Below are 17250 nucleotides of genomic sequence, written 5' to 3' on the forward strand. Positions count from 1 at the left end.
GGACCGGTTCGAGAGGGGAGGGGAGTCGGAGGACGCTCTTGCGCATGCGCGATGTACGACTAGACTTCGCGCGAAAAAAAAAAAAGTTAAAACGGAAAAAGAAAAAAAAAATAATGATGACGTCCAGTGGTTGAGCGTGACTTTTCCACGCGGTGAGTGACATTAGAACAACACACACTCGAATACCGTGTGCGTCAAACGAGTTGTGTGGCTCAGAGGCGACCGACTAGCAGGCTAGCTGTGTTGACTTTAGTTAGCATTAGCAGCGGGGACCTCGAGCTAACAGCCCCGCAGTGGCGCTGAACTGAAGAGGGATGAACCAGGAGCTTTGAGTCCAGCTCGTTTGAAATACTTTAGGTCAGACGCCGCGTACAACAGGTACGTGAAGAACACAACGTCTTCTGTGTCTAGTTTTGACAGATAGAGGCGACACGGTTAGCTTGTTACATGTCAGCTAGACAACGTGCTCATACCAGTTATGGCAGTCTGAACCTGTTACGTAATGTAAGGCCAACTGCTCTTGTTGTCTGATAAGAGTGGACAATTATTCATTTTATCAAGGAATGTCATATTACAGTCTTCATCTATACACTAAACTCATATATATATATATGAGCAAAGTCTAAACATACACAAAGTTATAGGATAGTTTGAGAGATTGGAAAAGACATGGACATTTCTGTCCAAGTGACTTTGCAGATTGGCATGTTGTCAATGCAGTTTTCCCTCAAGGTCAGTCTGAAGACAGCAGAGGTCAACGGGCAGCGAAGCTCCTCCTCCTAAAAGAAGAATGGCACCGGGTCAGGACTCACAGGTGGGAATGACATGCAGTTCCTAAACAGCTTAACTTACCAGCATTACTTCGCTCAACACAACGTTACAGTAGAGTCTGATGAACCGTTTTGCCTTGCAGTTGGAGAGAGTCATTGAACAGGTAACAAAGAGTGGGGATGTTCACGCTCTGGATGTGTTCCTGCAAAGGGACGTACACGAAGGGACCTCCCTGAAGTGTTCCCAACAGTTTCTCACCAAATTGGATAAACTTGTCTGCAGGGTAAGACGTGGTCCAGCATGCTCACTGACACGCCACGCTGCTCTGTTGTTTTTATTGCTTTAATGAAACCATGTCTCCTCTGTGTTTTCAGTGCTTGGATCAAAAGGATTCCAAATCAGCCAGTTCGGTTCTCGCTATCATTGCAAAATGTGGGGAAAACCTGAAACTACCTGGTGGTGGCCAAGGGCTGTCAGGAGTAATAGGTCAAGGCCTGGTCAAAAAGATAAGTATACAAGTAATACATGCAGGCAGGCAGTGTGCGAGTGCTGTTGAAGCAAATGTGTTCAGTTGTTGAATGAATCTGGTTTCATGTACATGGTGCAGTGGTTTGAGAAATGCAGGCAACTGTGGGTCCAGTGTGGTCCGCAGTGGGACGAGACCTTGTTCAACCTTTCTGAGGACTTCTTTGATGTGCTAATGGTGAGCTAATGTCTGACATTAAAACACACTCATATAAAATAAAATAAAAATCATGTTACCTTAATTTCCCGACTATTGAGCACACCTGAATATAAGCCGCACCGACCGAATTTAAAAAAAAGAATTATTTAGAACGTAAATAAGCCGCACGTGTCTATAAGCCGCAGGTGCCTACTGATACATTGAAACAAATGAACGATCCACAGGCTTTAAGGAAACACTGCTTGTAACAAAAAATAAATAGGCTTTAAGGAAACACGGCTTGTAACAAAAATAAAAAAAGAAAGTCATTGGTCACTATCTTCCTCCTCGTCCTCCTCCTCCTGCTGCTCACTGAAACCACTGAAGTCATCTCCTTCGGTGTCGGAGTTGAATAGCCTCAGAATTGTTTCATCCGATGTTGGATCGTTTTCATTGTCGCACTCGTCACTTTCCTCCGGAGGCAAACTCCCCGCTGCGCTCATGCTGCCCTCTTGATCACGCAGCAGTCCGGCCTTTTTAAACCCGTTGATGATGGTGGATTTTTTGACAATGCTCCAAGCTTTCAGGACCCACTGGCAGACTTGAGCATAAGTTGCTCTTCGCATGCGACCCGTTTTAGTGAAGGATTTCTCCCCACTTGTCATCCAAGCCTCCCACTGAACACGGAGTGCCACCTTAAATGCACGATTGACACTGATGTCGAGTGGCTGCAAAAACTTTGTTGTGCCCCCAGGAATCACAGCTGGAATGGAGTTTGTCCCCTTGATGGCTTCTTTCACAGAATCTGTTATGTGGGCCCTCATGCTGTCCAAATCGAGCAATGCCTTGTTCTTGTGAAAGAATCCGCCCGTGCGCTTGCCGTAACACTCCGTATGCCATTCGTGCATTAGGCTTTCTGTCATCCATCCTTTCTTGTTGACTTTCACAACAATATCTCTCGGGAATTTTTCTTTTGGCATCGTCGTGCGTTTAAAAATCACCATCGGTGGAAGCTTTCCTCCCGATACCGTGCAGCCCAGAACACAGGTGAAGTGCGTTTTCTCATGCCCAGTTGTTTTCAGCGTGACTGATGATTCACCTTTCCTGTTGACAGTCTGAGTGAGAAGCAGGTCAAAAGTCAGAGGAACCTCATCCATATTTATGATGTCATGCGGGCCGATGGAATGCGCCGCTATCTTTGCATCAGTGAATTTGTGGAAGTTGGAAATGTTTTCCTCGTAGTCGGGAGGGAGCTGCTGACAGACTCGTCCGTACCCTGATTGACAGGCCTTTACGTCTCATAAATCTGAGACACCACAATGGTCCACCTCTAAAATCTTCAAACTTCATTGCGGTGGCGATTGTTTTTGCTTTCAGTCGGATCTGCACAGTTGAAACACCTCGGCCGTCTGCTCTCTGTGTGTTGACCCAGTCTTCAAGCTCATTTTCTAGGTCGGGCCATCTGCTTTTTTTCCCTCTGAAACTTTTCGTTGTCTTTTTGCACTGAGTCAGTTCCTCACGCTGCTGTTTCCAACGTCTTATCATCGACTCATTAAGGCCAAGCTCCCGTGCAGCAGCTCTATTTCCTTTTCCAACAGCCAGATCGATCGCCTTTAACTTGAAAGCTGCATCATATGCATTTCTCCGTGTCTTTGTCATGATGAGGGTGACAAAATGACTAACGCAATCAGAATGATGGGAAGTTTGAGCGCAAGCGGAAGTTGTTTCACCTTAACCCGTTCGGCAATTTAATTGGTCTAAAGAAAATGCAGGGGAAAAATTCATAAATTAGCTGCATCATTGTATAAGCCGCAAGGTTCAAAGCTCGGGAAAAAAGTAGCGGCTTATAGTCCGGAAATTACGGTAGTTTGCATAATGAAAACAGTTTTCTGTCCTCTCTGTTGCAGGCTGTTCATGAATCATCTAAAGAGGGTATGCTTGTAAATTTCTACATTTTTATCTTTTCAACCTCAGTATGTGTGTTATTTGAGGGCACTATCAAATTAGGTGGTGTCAACATTGTTTTGAGCTAACTTTGTTTCTTGTGGACCAAAAGACTGAACATATTTAGGAGAAATATAATTTAGTGATCTTAAATTGACATGCTTTCATGATGAATTTAAGTATACGCACGCACGCACACACACACACACACACACACACACACACACACACACACACACACACACAGTATATATTCACAATATTACTGCTGCATGTTATTTGCAGGAACATACAAAATCACAGAGTCCTTCTTGAATCCTCTTGTACAATTGGGATTGGACCAAAGAATCTACATCCTGATCCAGAAGGAGGTTTGAAATTATTTTAATAGCTACTTAGCTAAATTGTTTTGAATTAGTTTTAAGAACTGTGAGTCAGGTGTTTGTTCATAAATTAACCTGCTATCGATTTCTTAACAGGCAATTCGTAAATTGAATCTAATTCTGGACAAAATTCCAGTGGAGCTTAAGAAAGAGAGGAAGATCCTGACATCACAAGAGGACGCAAATATCATGTATGTCCTGGTAGTGTCCTCATAGCACGGATCATTATTACAATTTTTTTTCAAAATATCCACACAATCAGGAACTTTTGCTTGCTTGTCACATTTCTTCAGGGTCAAGCTGGCTGGCCGGATATTGGAGGGTGGTGGTAAGAGTTTTATGAGAATTATAATATCCCTTTTATCACAGAGAACAATACATAGATACCAAAAATGTACACTAAAGTCTGTTTGTGTCAGATTACGACTTGCAGGCTGCCTTGATGGAGGCCTTGTGCAGAATGGCCACCCCTGCCCAGAGGAAGGCACTGGCTGATCGATGGTTCAGCATGGAGCATGTGGCCAATGCCTTTGCCAAGATCTGTGATTCCGAGTTCGAGACGGTAAAATTTATCTCATTAACGCTGTTATTTAGTTTCACTAATGCGGGCAATCTTTTGTAGTAATATTGCAATAGGTTACTACATTTTTAATGTAAATGTGTGTAATTTCAGGATTGTCGAAAGTTTCTGAACTTGGTGAATGGGATGCAGGGAGACAGGAGAAGGTGCATACACGTTATAGCTCACGTTATTGCTTACCAAGACATGGCATGGGGGAACTTGATGGGTCATTAGACTTGGCATTCCAAAGAGGAATATTTCAATTTTGCTGTAACTTCACACCCTTGACTTTTGTACAACGAGTTTTGTGTTTTGGTTCTTCTCCCCAGTGATAAGCATCAATAGAATAAACAGTTGTGTAATTCTCTGTCAGCTAATTTCAAAAATAATTCTAATCATTTTTTTAGATTCTCCAAATATTTGCAGTTTTTGAGGTTTCTCATAGGTCAAAGGAAGGAAACATATGCATTGTTAAATACAGATGCACTTAACTGAATATTAGTGTTCTCTCTGATCTGTAGGGTTTATTCCTACCCTTGTTTGGAAGCTTATCTGGATAAGTTTGAGGTCAGTATAAACACGATTTTAAAGATACATTTTGCCAAGTGGGGATTGTGTGTCCCAGTCTGATGGCAAATTCAGGACAATAATGCAGAACTTATCAAAAGCCTTTTTCGTCTTGATACAATTAACTTTTTCATGTCACATTCCATAATAGTTTATTATTAGCTGTGTTGACGGGGTTGTGGTTATGTTGTCAGCTGCTGATGCCCGCTGATGAGAAGCTGGAGGAATTCTGGATTGACTTCAACCTTGGCAGCCACAGCATCTCCTTTTACTTCTCTTTGGCTGATGAAGAGAGACAGGTACCCCCAGATTGATAGTCAGTTTCGGAAAGTGCTGTATAACTTATAGCTACATTTACAACCGGCGTTACAGTCTGTCAAAGAAAGGTTTCCCCTTCATGTAGGAGGGCCAGTGGGAAACGATATGCATCAATGACAATGAAGTCCAAAGCTACACTGTTACAGGTAATCAAAACGTCAGATTTCTATCCAAACCACCAACACAATTATACAGGATGTAGTGTATTAGGATATCCAATACATCCACCCACCCAGAAAAAAAGCAATTAAATCACAGGCATTTTGACGCACAACATAACCTGATAGATTTGTGTTTTTAAATGCCTCTAAGTATTTGTATGGGTCTCTGTGTGAGTGCGAGTACTGTATTACAAAGTGTGTTTTTTTAAACGCCAGAGGAGGGCAAGAGGAAGGTCTTACAGTTAAAACTGTCAGAGATGGTGGTTGTCAGTGCGGTTCAAGGATCAAGTCTTACCATCCACTTCAGCTCGTCCCTGGACATCCTTCAGGCTGCTCGCAGCCTCTATGGACACAACAAACACAAAGTAGGACATGGTTTATTCAGTCCATTGTTATTGTCACAGTATCAAACGGGATATTATCATGTTGTTTTTTTAACACTAAAATACATAAGTAAATGAGAGGTATGCGATAATGACATTGGGAAGAACTTGGCTTCCTTTGGAGGGAAGTAACATTTTTGGTGTAACATTTCACTGTGATTTAATACTTCCTGACTTGTAAGAAACAACAGCATTATTGCTTTCGCTCCAAGAAAAGTCTTGAATTTGTTCAATAAGATGATTTACATCCACAAGCGTCTCCCTGTCAGAGCTTTGTGGGGAAGAAGGGCACATCTGTGGTGAAGACTACTGTGAAAATCATGATGGAAGAGAACAGCTCCCAGGTATACAGTGGTCTGTTAACATACTTCTGTCATATTACAGCTACTGTGATTACTGTGGTCATCAAAGATGCCAAAATTAAAGATAAAATAAAATTGGTTGCTGGGCCTTAGTAATGACTTTTACATTAATGTGATATTGCATCAGAAGTGGTTTGAACATTTTGAAAGAGCTTTGTAAGTGCAAACCATAATTACAGACATTTCAGTGTTTGCTCTGCATGTCTGTCTCCATGGAGGTTGTTCCCGAGAGCCAGGTGTCCCTTGGTGAGAATGCGAAAAACACTGCCCCCTATCTTCTACCAGCCCCTACTGCACCTGTACAGGTAAATGAGTTTTGTATTGTATATTTAGTCTAATGCAATGCAGCAGTCAAGCATATTATACCTAAACCCAACGTATACAGTGGGTTTGTCAATGACAATGGACAGTGGCTAATTTATAAATCTAATGTGAAACTACATACCATGCTGTGATATGGTCTTGGTCTTGCTCCAAGCTACATGAATGAAATGCTGAACTCCTGCAAGCCAGCTCGCAGCCTTAGATCCTTAGGTGGGTTTTTACTAGCTGTTCCAAAGTCTAGGCTGAAATCTAAGTGCGACCGAGCTTTCTCCATCAGGGTCCCTCGACTTTGGAACAGCCTGTCTGAGGAGATAAGGCTGGCAGAGTGTGTGCCTTCTTTTAAGTCACTTTTAAAAACCCATTTCTAGACTTGCTTTTATGTGATGTCGTATTTTTATATCTTTTTTTTATACAGACATGTGACCTGAAAACACTATTTTTGTTAGAATGCTGATTTAAATTGTCTGTGATTTGTATGTTTTTGTGAAAGCACTTTGTGAAGCTGCTTCTGAAAGGTGCTATATAAATTGAATTATTATTATATGTCTTGAAAATGAATACAGTGTGTTACTCAAACAGCCAGTGGGGGGTGTAAGAGGCAAGGTAACTAACTTAGTCAGGTTCAAGCTTTTTGCTGACAAATATTCATCATTCTGCAAGAAACTGAAACCTTATTGATGCAGAATGTCTGTATTTCCATTATGTAGGTGATCCTGTGTGATTAACTTAATGTGAAAGAGATAACATATACAATATTAATATTGGATGATGTTGATATTCTGTTTAAATCCACTATTTGATGCGGCCACACAAAATATCCACATACATTGTGATTTTCCATTCAGATCGTGACGCCAGACAAGATTAGGATTTCCGAGTCCACCACCTTCATCAACAACAGTGCAGGAGGAAGTGTGCACAGTGCCAGGTCTCTCTCTGCTGCCACACCATCAAGTAGGTGGACACTACAAACTGTAAAGTATTGCTATTAAACCAGCAAGTAGAGGTGGCACAACCCTGATCACGTACATGTGTACTATACCTTCAAATGACTCAAGAAAACACAAATTCAAGGTATTTATTTTTGGAGTGCCAGTAAATATGAGATTGAAGAAAATGTAATATAGAGTTAACATGGATTACAAGACGTGCATGTTCAACTACCTTAAAGCAGGGCCACATTTTTTTGGTTGTGACGTGCAAAAGAAAACATACGCTTTTATGTTATATAAAAAAGTGCAATGCAAGGGGGGTCCCTGTGATTGACCAACGAAAACAATTAATATTATATTTGATTTTCATCAACTTTGCTGTTTGTTAATTGTATGAATCGACACAATATTTTTTGTTGTTTTTAATATAATGTTGCACAGGGCCCCTTTATTCTTTAAAAAAAAAACTACTGTCAAAAAGCATCAACTTTGTATTAATAGGACTATACACATAGTATATATATATATATGTATATATAGCTTTGACATATCAGGGCACTGCCTGACAGAATCCAGCTGTCGGGGGAAAAAGCAGATATTTTCTTCCTCTTTATCAGTTTTGGCAGCGTCTGCAATGTGTTTATTATGATGCAGCACCACTACATTGGCACAATACCGCAATCACAGTTACAAATTAAAAAGCCGCTCAAACGGAGTGTAGAAAATTGTGTTTTCCATAAAGACACATCATAAAGAGTCAGAGACAAGTCAGAGACAAGTCAGAGTTCAGAGCTGGAGATGGCACAACAGTTATGATTTTTTTAAAATTCTTTCTTACTTTCCCAGCCAGCATATAGCAGATTCAACTCTTAACTGTAAAATTGGTCTTTTCTCCCTTTTAGACACTCTATCCAAGAGTAAAGGGAAGCTGTCTCTGGTGACAGTTGGTTCATGTGATAGGCAAGGTGAATTTTACCTGGGAGAACTCAGGACGAGTGCTAAGACCTGCAGTCACATCACAACACCCAGCAGCACAACAGCAGGTGGCATTGTAGAGCAGGTATGGCACACACTGGATATATTGCACTTAACATATTACACAGGTTGTCTACTGTAATGTCACAATATGCAAAATGAGATTTAGTTTTTGCTTTTTGAATGAAACGTTAATTCACTGTCTCTGTCTCAGAGTGATTTGTCTCTACAGAGCTTGACTTCCAAAAGGGGCAATAAGATCAATGTTGACAAAAAGGTATACCGTAATTTACGGACTATTAAGTGCACCTGAATATAAGCCGCACCGACCGAATTTTTCAAAAATAATTATTTAGAACGTAAATAAGCCGCACGTGTCTATAAGCCGCAGGTGCCTACCGATACATTGAAACAAATGAACGTTCCACAGGCTTTAAGGAAACACTGCTTGTAACAAAATGTCGGGCCGCATTTCTTCGAATGCTGCCCGTTTTAGTGAAGGATCAGAATGATGGGAAGTTTGAGCACGCGCGGAAGTTGTTTCACCTTAACCCGTTAGGCAATTTAATTGGTCTAACGAAAATGGGGGAAAAATTCATAAATTAGCCGCATCATTGTATAAGCCGCAAGGTTCAAAGCCCGGGAAAAAAGTAGCGGCTTATAGTCCGTAAATTACGGTACTCATCCAATTATTATGTTTTTAATAAAGTTAATGTTGTATGTGTTTTCTACTTTTGCACAATCGTTCTGGACTTTTTTCAGTAAAAAAGTGTCCTTAGCACAGTAATATTGCTATTGTCTCTGCATAGTATTTGCTCATACTACTATTGAGATAATAACCTCAGATAACTCTAGCCCCCCAAACATGATTTCTCTTCCAGCTGAGAGGCAAATCTTCTAAAATTTGACCTATTTTATTTTTAGCCTACTGTGTTTTACCCATTATTTCAGTGGAAGGAAATTTGCATTGGCACCAACTATATCATGACTTACATTTGTTGTCTCTGCTTGTCTTGTAGAAAAAAACAGTAGACAAAGTTCTGGCTGGAGAGGGAGAAGAGCAGTCTCTGGGTATTGTATTGACTTAAGCTTAGCCAAGAAATACATCTACACCATTATGTTTCAGAGACTCTTGAACCATCCCTTTATTGTTTTACTTACAGACAATAGTTTTGTGCCTGACACTCAGCCCAGACCTGCGACAAACCTGTAAGCACTGTGGAGAACCATGTCACTCTTTGAAGATCAAGGCTCTGATTGGTACTGCTGTACCGTAGGTGTCTGTGGAATGTTTATCTGAACATATTTGTGTTCACATGGCAGATCTTCTAACTGGAGTAAACTGTCAGTTTCTGAATTACTACTGATGCCCACACAGAAAAGAAATACTCTGCAAAGACCTGGTAAACCCTCAAATGTCTTTACTAATTATAAAATGTCACAAAATGTTTTGCACATTAATAGATTGTAATACACAAAACCTAAATTGTAGTGTTACCAAACTTTGTTGTTGTTGTTGTTGTTGTTGTTGTTGTTGTTGTTGTTATTATTGTTATTGTTGTTGTTGTTCAAATTATTTCTTTTCCCCTCTGTAGAGCCACAGTCAAGTTTGTCACACCAGCAGGAGCGCTCGTCCTCAGCACTGAGATTGTCAGTTCCTGACTCAGGCCCAATCAGCCAAAAGCAGCTCCATAGCAAACTCACCCAGCGCCTGCAGCTGCTCCTCAAGGAGAAAAAACAAGAAATGGCACATCAGGAGCCAGCTACGCCCCAGAGAAGAATGTCCGATAACAGAGGTTATTCTAAAAGCAGAGGAACGGCAGACCAGTGCTCTTCCACTTTGTGTTCTCTCAAAGTGCAGCAGGCCCAGAGAAATGGTCCAGGCAGCGGGAAGACCAAAGGCCAGACGCCACTGGAAGCATATGCTGCTCCAAATGAAGCTCCAGTCAAGGCCCCTGCAACTAAATCTCTGCAGGAGAGAATACCAGCTAATGCTAATGCTGAAACTAAGAGGGCTCTGTCAAGCAAAGAGAAGGTATGGAGTCTGTGAACATTGGGTAGCTGAATGTCCATTCTGAGGTTTTTAATGTTTTACTGTGTATTGTGGCTCTCACACCTTCTGTTACACAGAGAGATGCAAAGGTTGCAGAAAGCATGGTGAAGCTCATCTCTAGCCGTTATGAGATTAACTCCCAATCCACAGCAAAAAATACTGCAGAAATGATTTGTCAGAGCTGGATTCCTCCTATTATTAACAGGTATGCTGAGTGATGGTTACAGGGCTACATTGTGTTGTTATGTAATGAATTAACAAATGTCACTTAGTGACCGTTTCTTATTTTCAATCCCTAGGTCGATGTTCAATATGAGCTGGTCATCAACTGCTAAAGTAAGGGATCAACACTTTATTTATGGTTAGCTGGAACTTTTCTCCTGCTTTATTTGCTAAAGAAGATCTTTATCTTCAATAGAAAGACGTATCTGGAGCTGTAAGCCTCATGAAATCCCACAGTAAAAAAACCCAAAACTCTTCGAGGTAAAATGAGTCAAATGATCTGAGGTGCATTTTTTTATATTTCAATAGCTTTTAGCACAGTTTAAAATAAGTATTATATAATGCCTTTTTTCCTGTTCAACAGAAAGGATGTATTTGATTTTAGCGTTGACAAACCGTTGGCTATTGGGGTAAATATTACTAATTTTAATTATGTAATATCTTTGAATGTACTGGCAGGAGTACTTGTTGTGTTTAAAATCTGACTTATTGGTCTTCAGCAAAAGGACAGATCTCTCACTAACACTTCTGCCACATCGATCAGGTAAGTCTTAAAGTTAGAGAGAATTGCCTGTGGGCTGAAAAAACACAGTAACATTCTGTCTACAGTTTGTATTAAAATCTGTCTAATTTCATTATCCCGGTATTGTTTGACAGAGGCATCAATGACTCCTCGGTATCCCACAGCACATCCAAAAAAGGACCACCTTTGACAAAAGTATACTTTCTACTGTAGTGTTTTCCTAAACTTAAACTTTAATATGGGCAATAATTATGCAGCAATCCTTGGCCAATCAGACATCTCTCCCGTTCATCTCTTTCTTTTCCTCTTTTATAAATCTATCTCTATCTTCCACTCCCATTTGTTTTACAGGAGAAGCGGTATGTGAAAAAGCATTTGTTCAGTGACACAGATACAGACTACGCCATGACGGAGGCCAGCTGGCTGAGGGAGTCAAGCAGGAAACCTAAACCCAAAGTTACCACATATTCGAGGCAGGCACCCGTCAAGCCTAAAGCGTTGTCACCTCGTACTTCATGTAAGACATTAAAGCGACACATTCATGCTTCTCATCCGAAACTCATTTTTTATACAGTCATGTAAAATATACAGAATGTGCTTTCTTTCTCTGCAGGTGAATCCTTAGATTTGCCACCTCCCTCCCCAAAACCTGTAAAGGGTAATGCCAAACCCAATAAAGTAAGGCAGTATAGTTATTATGTAAAAAGCCTGTAATGCACCTTTCGCAGTCAGCCACAGTGTGTCATTGTTGTTTACGCAAAAGAAGCACAATGCGAAGGAGGGAGCGGAGAAGGGAAAGAAGACAATGAAATCCGCAGCAGCAGCCCCCAACAGACCACATGCAGCGGGCAGGAGGCCCAGGAGAGCTGCAGCCACCTTGACCAAGAGCTACAGGGAGCCAGATACTGATGACAGCCAGTCAGAATCGGAGAAGCCTCCCGTTACTAAGGCAAAATACTTCCTTATGTCTCCTATTTGTATAACAATACACAATAAATACAATTGTTATTTTTCTTAATGTGCATGCACATGCCTATGAGACTATGTTGTATCTCTTATCCGTCTGGATTTTATATAATGTGGATTTATCATTTTGTTATTTTGTCGAATAATGCCATAGATCAATGTGATGACAATCGGCAAAAAAGCAAACATCTTAACTCCAAACAGTACAACAAACTATGATACCATCTTTCATGTAGTCATAGATTTTAACTCACCATGTTACACAGCCGCAGCGTTGAGTGCTGTCAAACACTTGGTGTCAAGGAGGGAAACTACATCATGGCTCCTAACACTCTTTTCTTGTTATCAGAGTTCTCACCACTCTGGCACACATCAGGATCTGTCTTTTTCTCACACACAACATGAATTACTCAGTTCAGATGTCAAGCAAATTGTGTCAGTATTTTTGATTAACTACTTTAGCAAGAACAACCAAATAAAAATTCATGTTCTCTTGAACAAGTAAATGAAAGATTTACTTGTTCAAAAGACAAGTATCTGAAAACAGTTGACGTCGATCGCAGGTATTTAATCAAGTTTGATACGTTTCACAACCCAAGTAAAAACACTTGTGGACTTCACTCATGAATCTGTACATTTTCTGTTTAAGAAAGCAGGTGATTATAGTGAAGCTGCAACTTCATACTTTCTTTTTCCCGTAATAATAGAACTCCTCGTCTGATCGTCTGGCTGAGAAAACTGAGAAAACTCATGTGGCTGCTCACGTGATGGAGAGAATTTCTGCGAGCAAAATAAGAACCAAAAGGTTTATGAAGCTAGAGAGAAGCAGTCGTAGCAACCAGTTGGAGTCAGTTTCATCCACTTCCAAGGTACAGGTCATAGAGTTCATGTTATCTCGATTTAACAATTATATATACGAATGCCACTTAGCATCTGTACATCTGAGATCATTGGAGAACATCGTTATCAACACATGTTCAAACTGTGATCTACATACAGTGTTGTGGGCCTGAATAGGTTTTTTTGCCTCTTGATTATGATGCATAACAGAAACACTTTTTTTTCAGGGGCAGAGACCTGAGGATGTTTTTCAAGAAACTTTGAAGATAAATAAGAAAACTATTGTGCCTTTCCCAGACCAGATGAAGGCATTGAAGGAGTCCTTGACTGTTCGCCAGACCTCATTCTGTCCATCCCCTCCTTTCATTGAGAGGATGAGATGTAAGACCAAGTGGAAAGCCACTCACCAACAAATTAGAGTTAGATAACAGTCATTTCACTCCTTTGACATCAGCTATTGTCTACTACACGTTTCAAATGGGGTCAAATGATTTATTAATTCCATCATAGTGTCCACATACAGTTTATTACTTTGCCTTGTTGGTACTTTTTCTCGCTCTCTCACACACAAAGACATTAAGCCGCAAATTTTGACTCTCCTCTGCAAGCAGACCTCTCCTGTTATTCAGGTACACATGCAGCCGAAGTGAGATCCATGACTGTTTTCTTTATGAAGCAGGTCTAGCTGCTATATAGATATTGAGAAAGTATCAAAGCGATTCATTCATGGAAAAATGCACACAGCCTGTATTCAAATACTGTTATATTGTGTCATTACAACAACTCAGTCACCGCCTCAGCCCTCCACTCAGATACGCCATCCAACCTTGAAGGATTTGGTCTCTCCAAGTTTTAACCTGACATCTCCCCTTTTATTATTCAATGTCTGTTAAGGACTCGTTTTCAAAAAAAAATTGCTTCTTCTTTTTAAAGCAATTTTTATTCTGATAGTTAAATTACGTTTATCTTGTTGTAAGTTTTCCGTTTTATCCATCGTGCTATTTAGGAGTTGCACTATTATGTCTGTGGGTGGTTATGGTATTATGGTTATTGAGTGCAGTTTTTAGCCGTTTCAGTTATTATATTTTTTAAACTCTTACATAAATGGCCCAGTTGCTGTATAGCCTGTACAGGTTTAGTACATTGTTAGTAAACTGTAAATTGATATGTAGCAAAGCATGTATATATTGACCTTTTACACTATGTCCTACCGCTGTGGCCAGCTGATTGAACATCTGTGCTTATTTTGGACTCTCACAGCTGCCGAGAGGTCAGCCCCAACCCTGGGTTTGACCTGCTCCCCTCTCCCCACCCCGCGGGGATCCCCACTCCCTGCCTCCCCTGACCCTGCTTTTCAGGACACCCCCTCGCCAATCCTGCTGCTACCCAAACCTCGCTCTACAGTTGGCAGTAAAGGAAATGTCAAGCCCCCCTCTTACTACAGTGCAGAAAAGAAGTTCAGCACATCCAAGACAAATTCCATCCATTCTGGCGCCTCTCTCCCTTCACTGGGACGTCAGAGCCATGCACCCGACCCTCCCATTGGTGCTAGTGCAGCAGAGGTAAAACAACACCTTTCTGTCATCTGTAGCTCTTGTGGTTTCTGTGTCTGGTTAGAATCATATTCAAAGTAATTTTAATGTAGCATGTACCACATGCTCCTGGAAACTGGGAAGTGCAGTCGAGAATATTTTATGGTTTTCATTTTGCAACTGGACTTGAATCTCGTAAGTGGTGAGGAGTTCACACACCTTTATACTACATGCACATCATTGACGTGTGAGAATCAGTAGTCACACAAATGGAGGTGTGAATTATGACCAAAGGCCTTCAAAAACTGTAACCTAGAACTTAAGTACTTAGCTCTGGAAACTGAGCTTTGCTATTTGAAATTCCCAGACTAGCTGAGAAAATGTGGTGCAGAGAAAGAAGTAACACTTCCCTCTTCCATTTTTGAGGTTTTAAGCTCAGGAGTGAATGTGTGGAACCATGTCTGAAATGGCCATTAGAGAAATACAAATTTCCCCTAATAAAAAAGATCATGTATTTATGTAGAAAATTAAGGAAATAGACGTGTGTTCTGAACAATAAAGTAGCATGATTGAAATGACCAGATAATAGTGGTGCAAAGCTTCATCCGTGCCGTTCAATGGATTGTGGAAAATTTCTTCTTCATCCATGACAGGCGTAATGAGTAGGTGACCACCAAATGAGCTGGCATACTTCTTCTTGTCCATCATTGTCTCATCACTTTCTGTCGCTCTCCACACCTTTTTCTAGATAAGTCCAAATCAAGAGTGTCTGTCCCCGGCACCTGAGTCTCCTCTGTCTCTGTCCGCTCAGCCCCTGTTGACCTCCACATTCTTTGAGCCGGACAAGCCATCCATGCCCTCTCTTCCTCAGTCACCTTTCGTTGAAGACACAGACAACCACGGCAGCTTTTATGGGTTTAGTAAAGTGTCTTCAGTATCCGTGGTTTCACTGAGCCAATTGTCCAGTAAGTCATCAGGACTCACAGGCAGAGTCAAGGAAAGCCCCAGTGCTGCTGTGTTTCATAAAACAGAGGTATGAAGTGCTTTACAACTCTGTATGTTCATATGATGATGATATGATGGATAGATATATGGATGGGTGGCAGCACTGAAAGACCACTATTGATTTACAATGCATTGCTGTCCATCCTGACAGAAAACACCTTCTTCAGACCGAGATTTAAAGTCTGCACAGCGTCATATTTCAGGTAAAAGACATGTTCAGCTTGGTCCTTCACATGTTAACTGGATTTCACAATTAGCTTACAATTAAAAATTACATGATTGAAAAAGCGCAAATTCCCTCAATCAGGAATTCATTGTCAAATCACTTGTTTTATAGAAAACAAAGTCCCTTTGTTGAGAAACGTTAAAAAAACTGGAAATGTATTTATAACTTGTGGTATTTTTTACAGGACCCAGTCGCAAACGCCACATCTCCTCACCCAGTTATTCTGAGGAAGATGAGGAGTGGATGAAGAAAAGCAAGATGAGAGGGACCTTTTCTCCGCGGCTGAAGCCAAAGAAGTTGTTCAAGTCTTGTAAGACACGTTACCCTTAATGAAAATAGTGGTATGTTTAGTCATGAATAAAATCATATCCAGATGGAATTATATCTAAAATCAGTGCCTCTTTTGTAGAGAACCTGGAAAACACATGCATAAATCACATTTCACCCCATTAGTTTTTTTTAATCATTAGGAAGGTTTGCCATGGATCCCGAAAAAGGCTTCTTAGTTATAAGTTACTTCTCAATTCATCATTTTCATACTTATGCTACGCAATTAAGACAATACAGAGGTGCTTGAATGTTGTCCAAAACATTGCTTTTAAAAATTATAATTTTAGCTAATATGTAACGGATTGAACTTTCAAATTTTCTAAGCAAACAATATCAGAATATTAAGAATGAGACTGTGGGAGACACAACTCTCTAGTACAACTCTTCTCTAGTTTGTACTCGACACCTCAATCTGTCAGGGGATTACGCAAATCCAAAGCTTGTGATCAGAATCTTTTCCTGGAACTTGTTTCCATTTGCCATTAAAAGTGTAAAAAAGCACAATGGTTTGTTTGTCTTCAGTGGCTCTGCCTTTTTATCCTCAGTCACTGAGGTGTCTGCTGATGGTGAGGTGAGCCAGGTCGTGTCCTCTTCCCACATGGTGAGCTCCAGTCATTGGGAAGCTGAAGTGGGGGTTGGAGACATGGATGAGGATGAGGATGAAGAGTTGCCTGGAATTGCTGTAAACCCAAATAATATGTGCCAGCAATTCAGCTCTGAGCTAAAGAAGAAGTTCCAGGTAGGACACACACACACAAACACACATAGTGACACACATTTATACAGACAGCACAGCATGTGAATATGCAGCAGTACCTGCATTAGTGATAGTCTACATTATCCACTTCCCCGTTAAAAAAACCATTTCAACCTAATATATACTAACTTCTCGTGGGACACATCACGCTCCTCAGCTGCCTTTTTTAATAATCCTGATCCACAGAAATGTTGTTAAATGATGATCTTACCGAACCACAATGTTTGAACCCCTATGTGTTTGTATTCAGAACCGTTACAAGATGATGGAGGTTTACAACAAGCAGTCTCTGAAGACCGTCCAGCAACACGTCTCCTCCCTTAACATGCAGGTCACCAAATACAGGTCAGTTGTTTTGTAACTTGTGTTATGTAGAAAACAAAAATGTAGCATTTCCATTCACAGCGGCGTGTCACATCAATTGCCTCGACTGTGGTCGCACTCCATAGT

The 17250-nt window shown here is 40.8% G+C and overlaps 1 protein-coding gene across 7 annotated transcripts in view; it reads left to right on the forward strand.

Annotated features, from left to right (window-relative positions):
• The window catches only part of LOC118317303 (synaptonemal complex protein 2-like), a 20040-nt gene continuing 2790 nt past the window's right edge, over positions 1 to 17250 (forward strand). For 2 of the 7 annotated variants that reach the window (XM_047331140.1, XM_047331145.1), the window contains exons 1-40: positions 4 to 152; positions 733 to 814; positions 914 to 1054; positions 1146 to 1277; positions 1370 to 1474; positions 3343 to 3367; positions 3665 to 3750; positions 3859 to 3953; positions 4056 to 4090; positions 4182 to 4324; positions 4436 to 4488; positions 4846 to 4891; positions 5086 to 5190; positions 5295 to 5355; positions 5587 to 5735; positions 6023 to 6097; positions 6334 to 6420; positions 7285 to 7393; positions 8274 to 8431; positions 9366 to 9417; positions 9510 to 9555; positions 9670 to 9749; positions 9942 to 10381; positions 10477 to 10604; positions 10699 to 10735; positions 10818 to 10882; positions 10986 to 11031; positions 11122 to 11165; positions 11279 to 11339; positions 11496 to 11661; positions 11758 to 11822; positions 11908 to 12093; positions 12818 to 12979; positions 13178 to 13331; positions 14211 to 14512; positions 15231 to 15515; positions 15639 to 15690; positions 15898 to 16023; positions 16589 to 16782; positions 17051 to 17145. In XM_047331140.1, the coding sequence (XP_047187096.1) occupies positions 791 to 814; positions 914 to 1054; positions 1146 to 1277; positions 1370 to 1474; positions 3343 to 3367; positions 3665 to 3750; positions 3859 to 3953; positions 4056 to 4090; positions 4182 to 4324; positions 4436 to 4488; positions 4846 to 4891; positions 5086 to 5190; positions 5295 to 5355; positions 5587 to 5735; positions 6023 to 6097; positions 6334 to 6420; positions 7285 to 7393; positions 8274 to 8431; positions 9366 to 9417; positions 9510 to 9555; positions 9670 to 9749; positions 9942 to 10381; positions 10477 to 10604; positions 10699 to 10735; positions 10818 to 10882; positions 10986 to 11031; positions 11122 to 11165; positions 11279 to 11339; positions 11496 to 11661; positions 11758 to 11822; positions 11908 to 12093; positions 12818 to 12979; positions 13178 to 13331; positions 14211 to 14512; positions 15231 to 15515; positions 15639 to 15690; positions 15898 to 16023; positions 16589 to 16782; positions 17051 to 17145 (4415 nt within the window). In that variant the 5' untranslated portion in view covers positions 4 to 152; positions 733 to 790. Of the gene's footprint in view, positions 379 to 720; positions 815 to 913; positions 1055 to 1145; positions 1278 to 1369; positions 1475 to 3342; positions 3368 to 3664; positions 3751 to 3858; positions 3954 to 4055; positions 4091 to 4181; positions 4325 to 4435; positions 4489 to 4845; positions 4892 to 5085; positions 5191 to 5294; positions 5356 to 5586; positions 5736 to 6022; positions 6098 to 6333; positions 6421 to 7284; positions 7394 to 8273; positions 8432 to 9365; positions 9418 to 9509; positions 9556 to 9669; positions 9750 to 9941; positions 10382 to 10476; positions 10605 to 10698; positions 10736 to 10817; positions 10883 to 10985; positions 11032 to 11121; positions 11166 to 11278; positions 11340 to 11495; positions 11662 to 11757; positions 11823 to 11907; positions 12094 to 12817; positions 12980 to 13177; positions 13332 to 14210; positions 14513 to 15230; positions 15516 to 15638; positions 15691 to 15897; positions 16024 to 16588; positions 16783 to 17050; positions 17146 to 17250 lie in introns of all 7 variants that reach the window. The other 5 variants (XM_035645875.2, XM_047331142.1, XM_047331143.1 and 2 more) reach the window with 5 other exon arrangements.

The sequence above is a fragment of the Scophthalmus maximus genome, chromosome 3 (genome assembly GCF_022379125.1).
Source record: "Scophthalmus maximus strain ysfricsl-2021 chromosome 3, ASM2237912v1, whole genome shotgun sequence".
Taxonomy (NCBI): Eukaryota; Metazoa; Chordata; class Actinopteri; order Pleuronectiformes; family Scophthalmidae; genus Scophthalmus; species Scophthalmus maximus.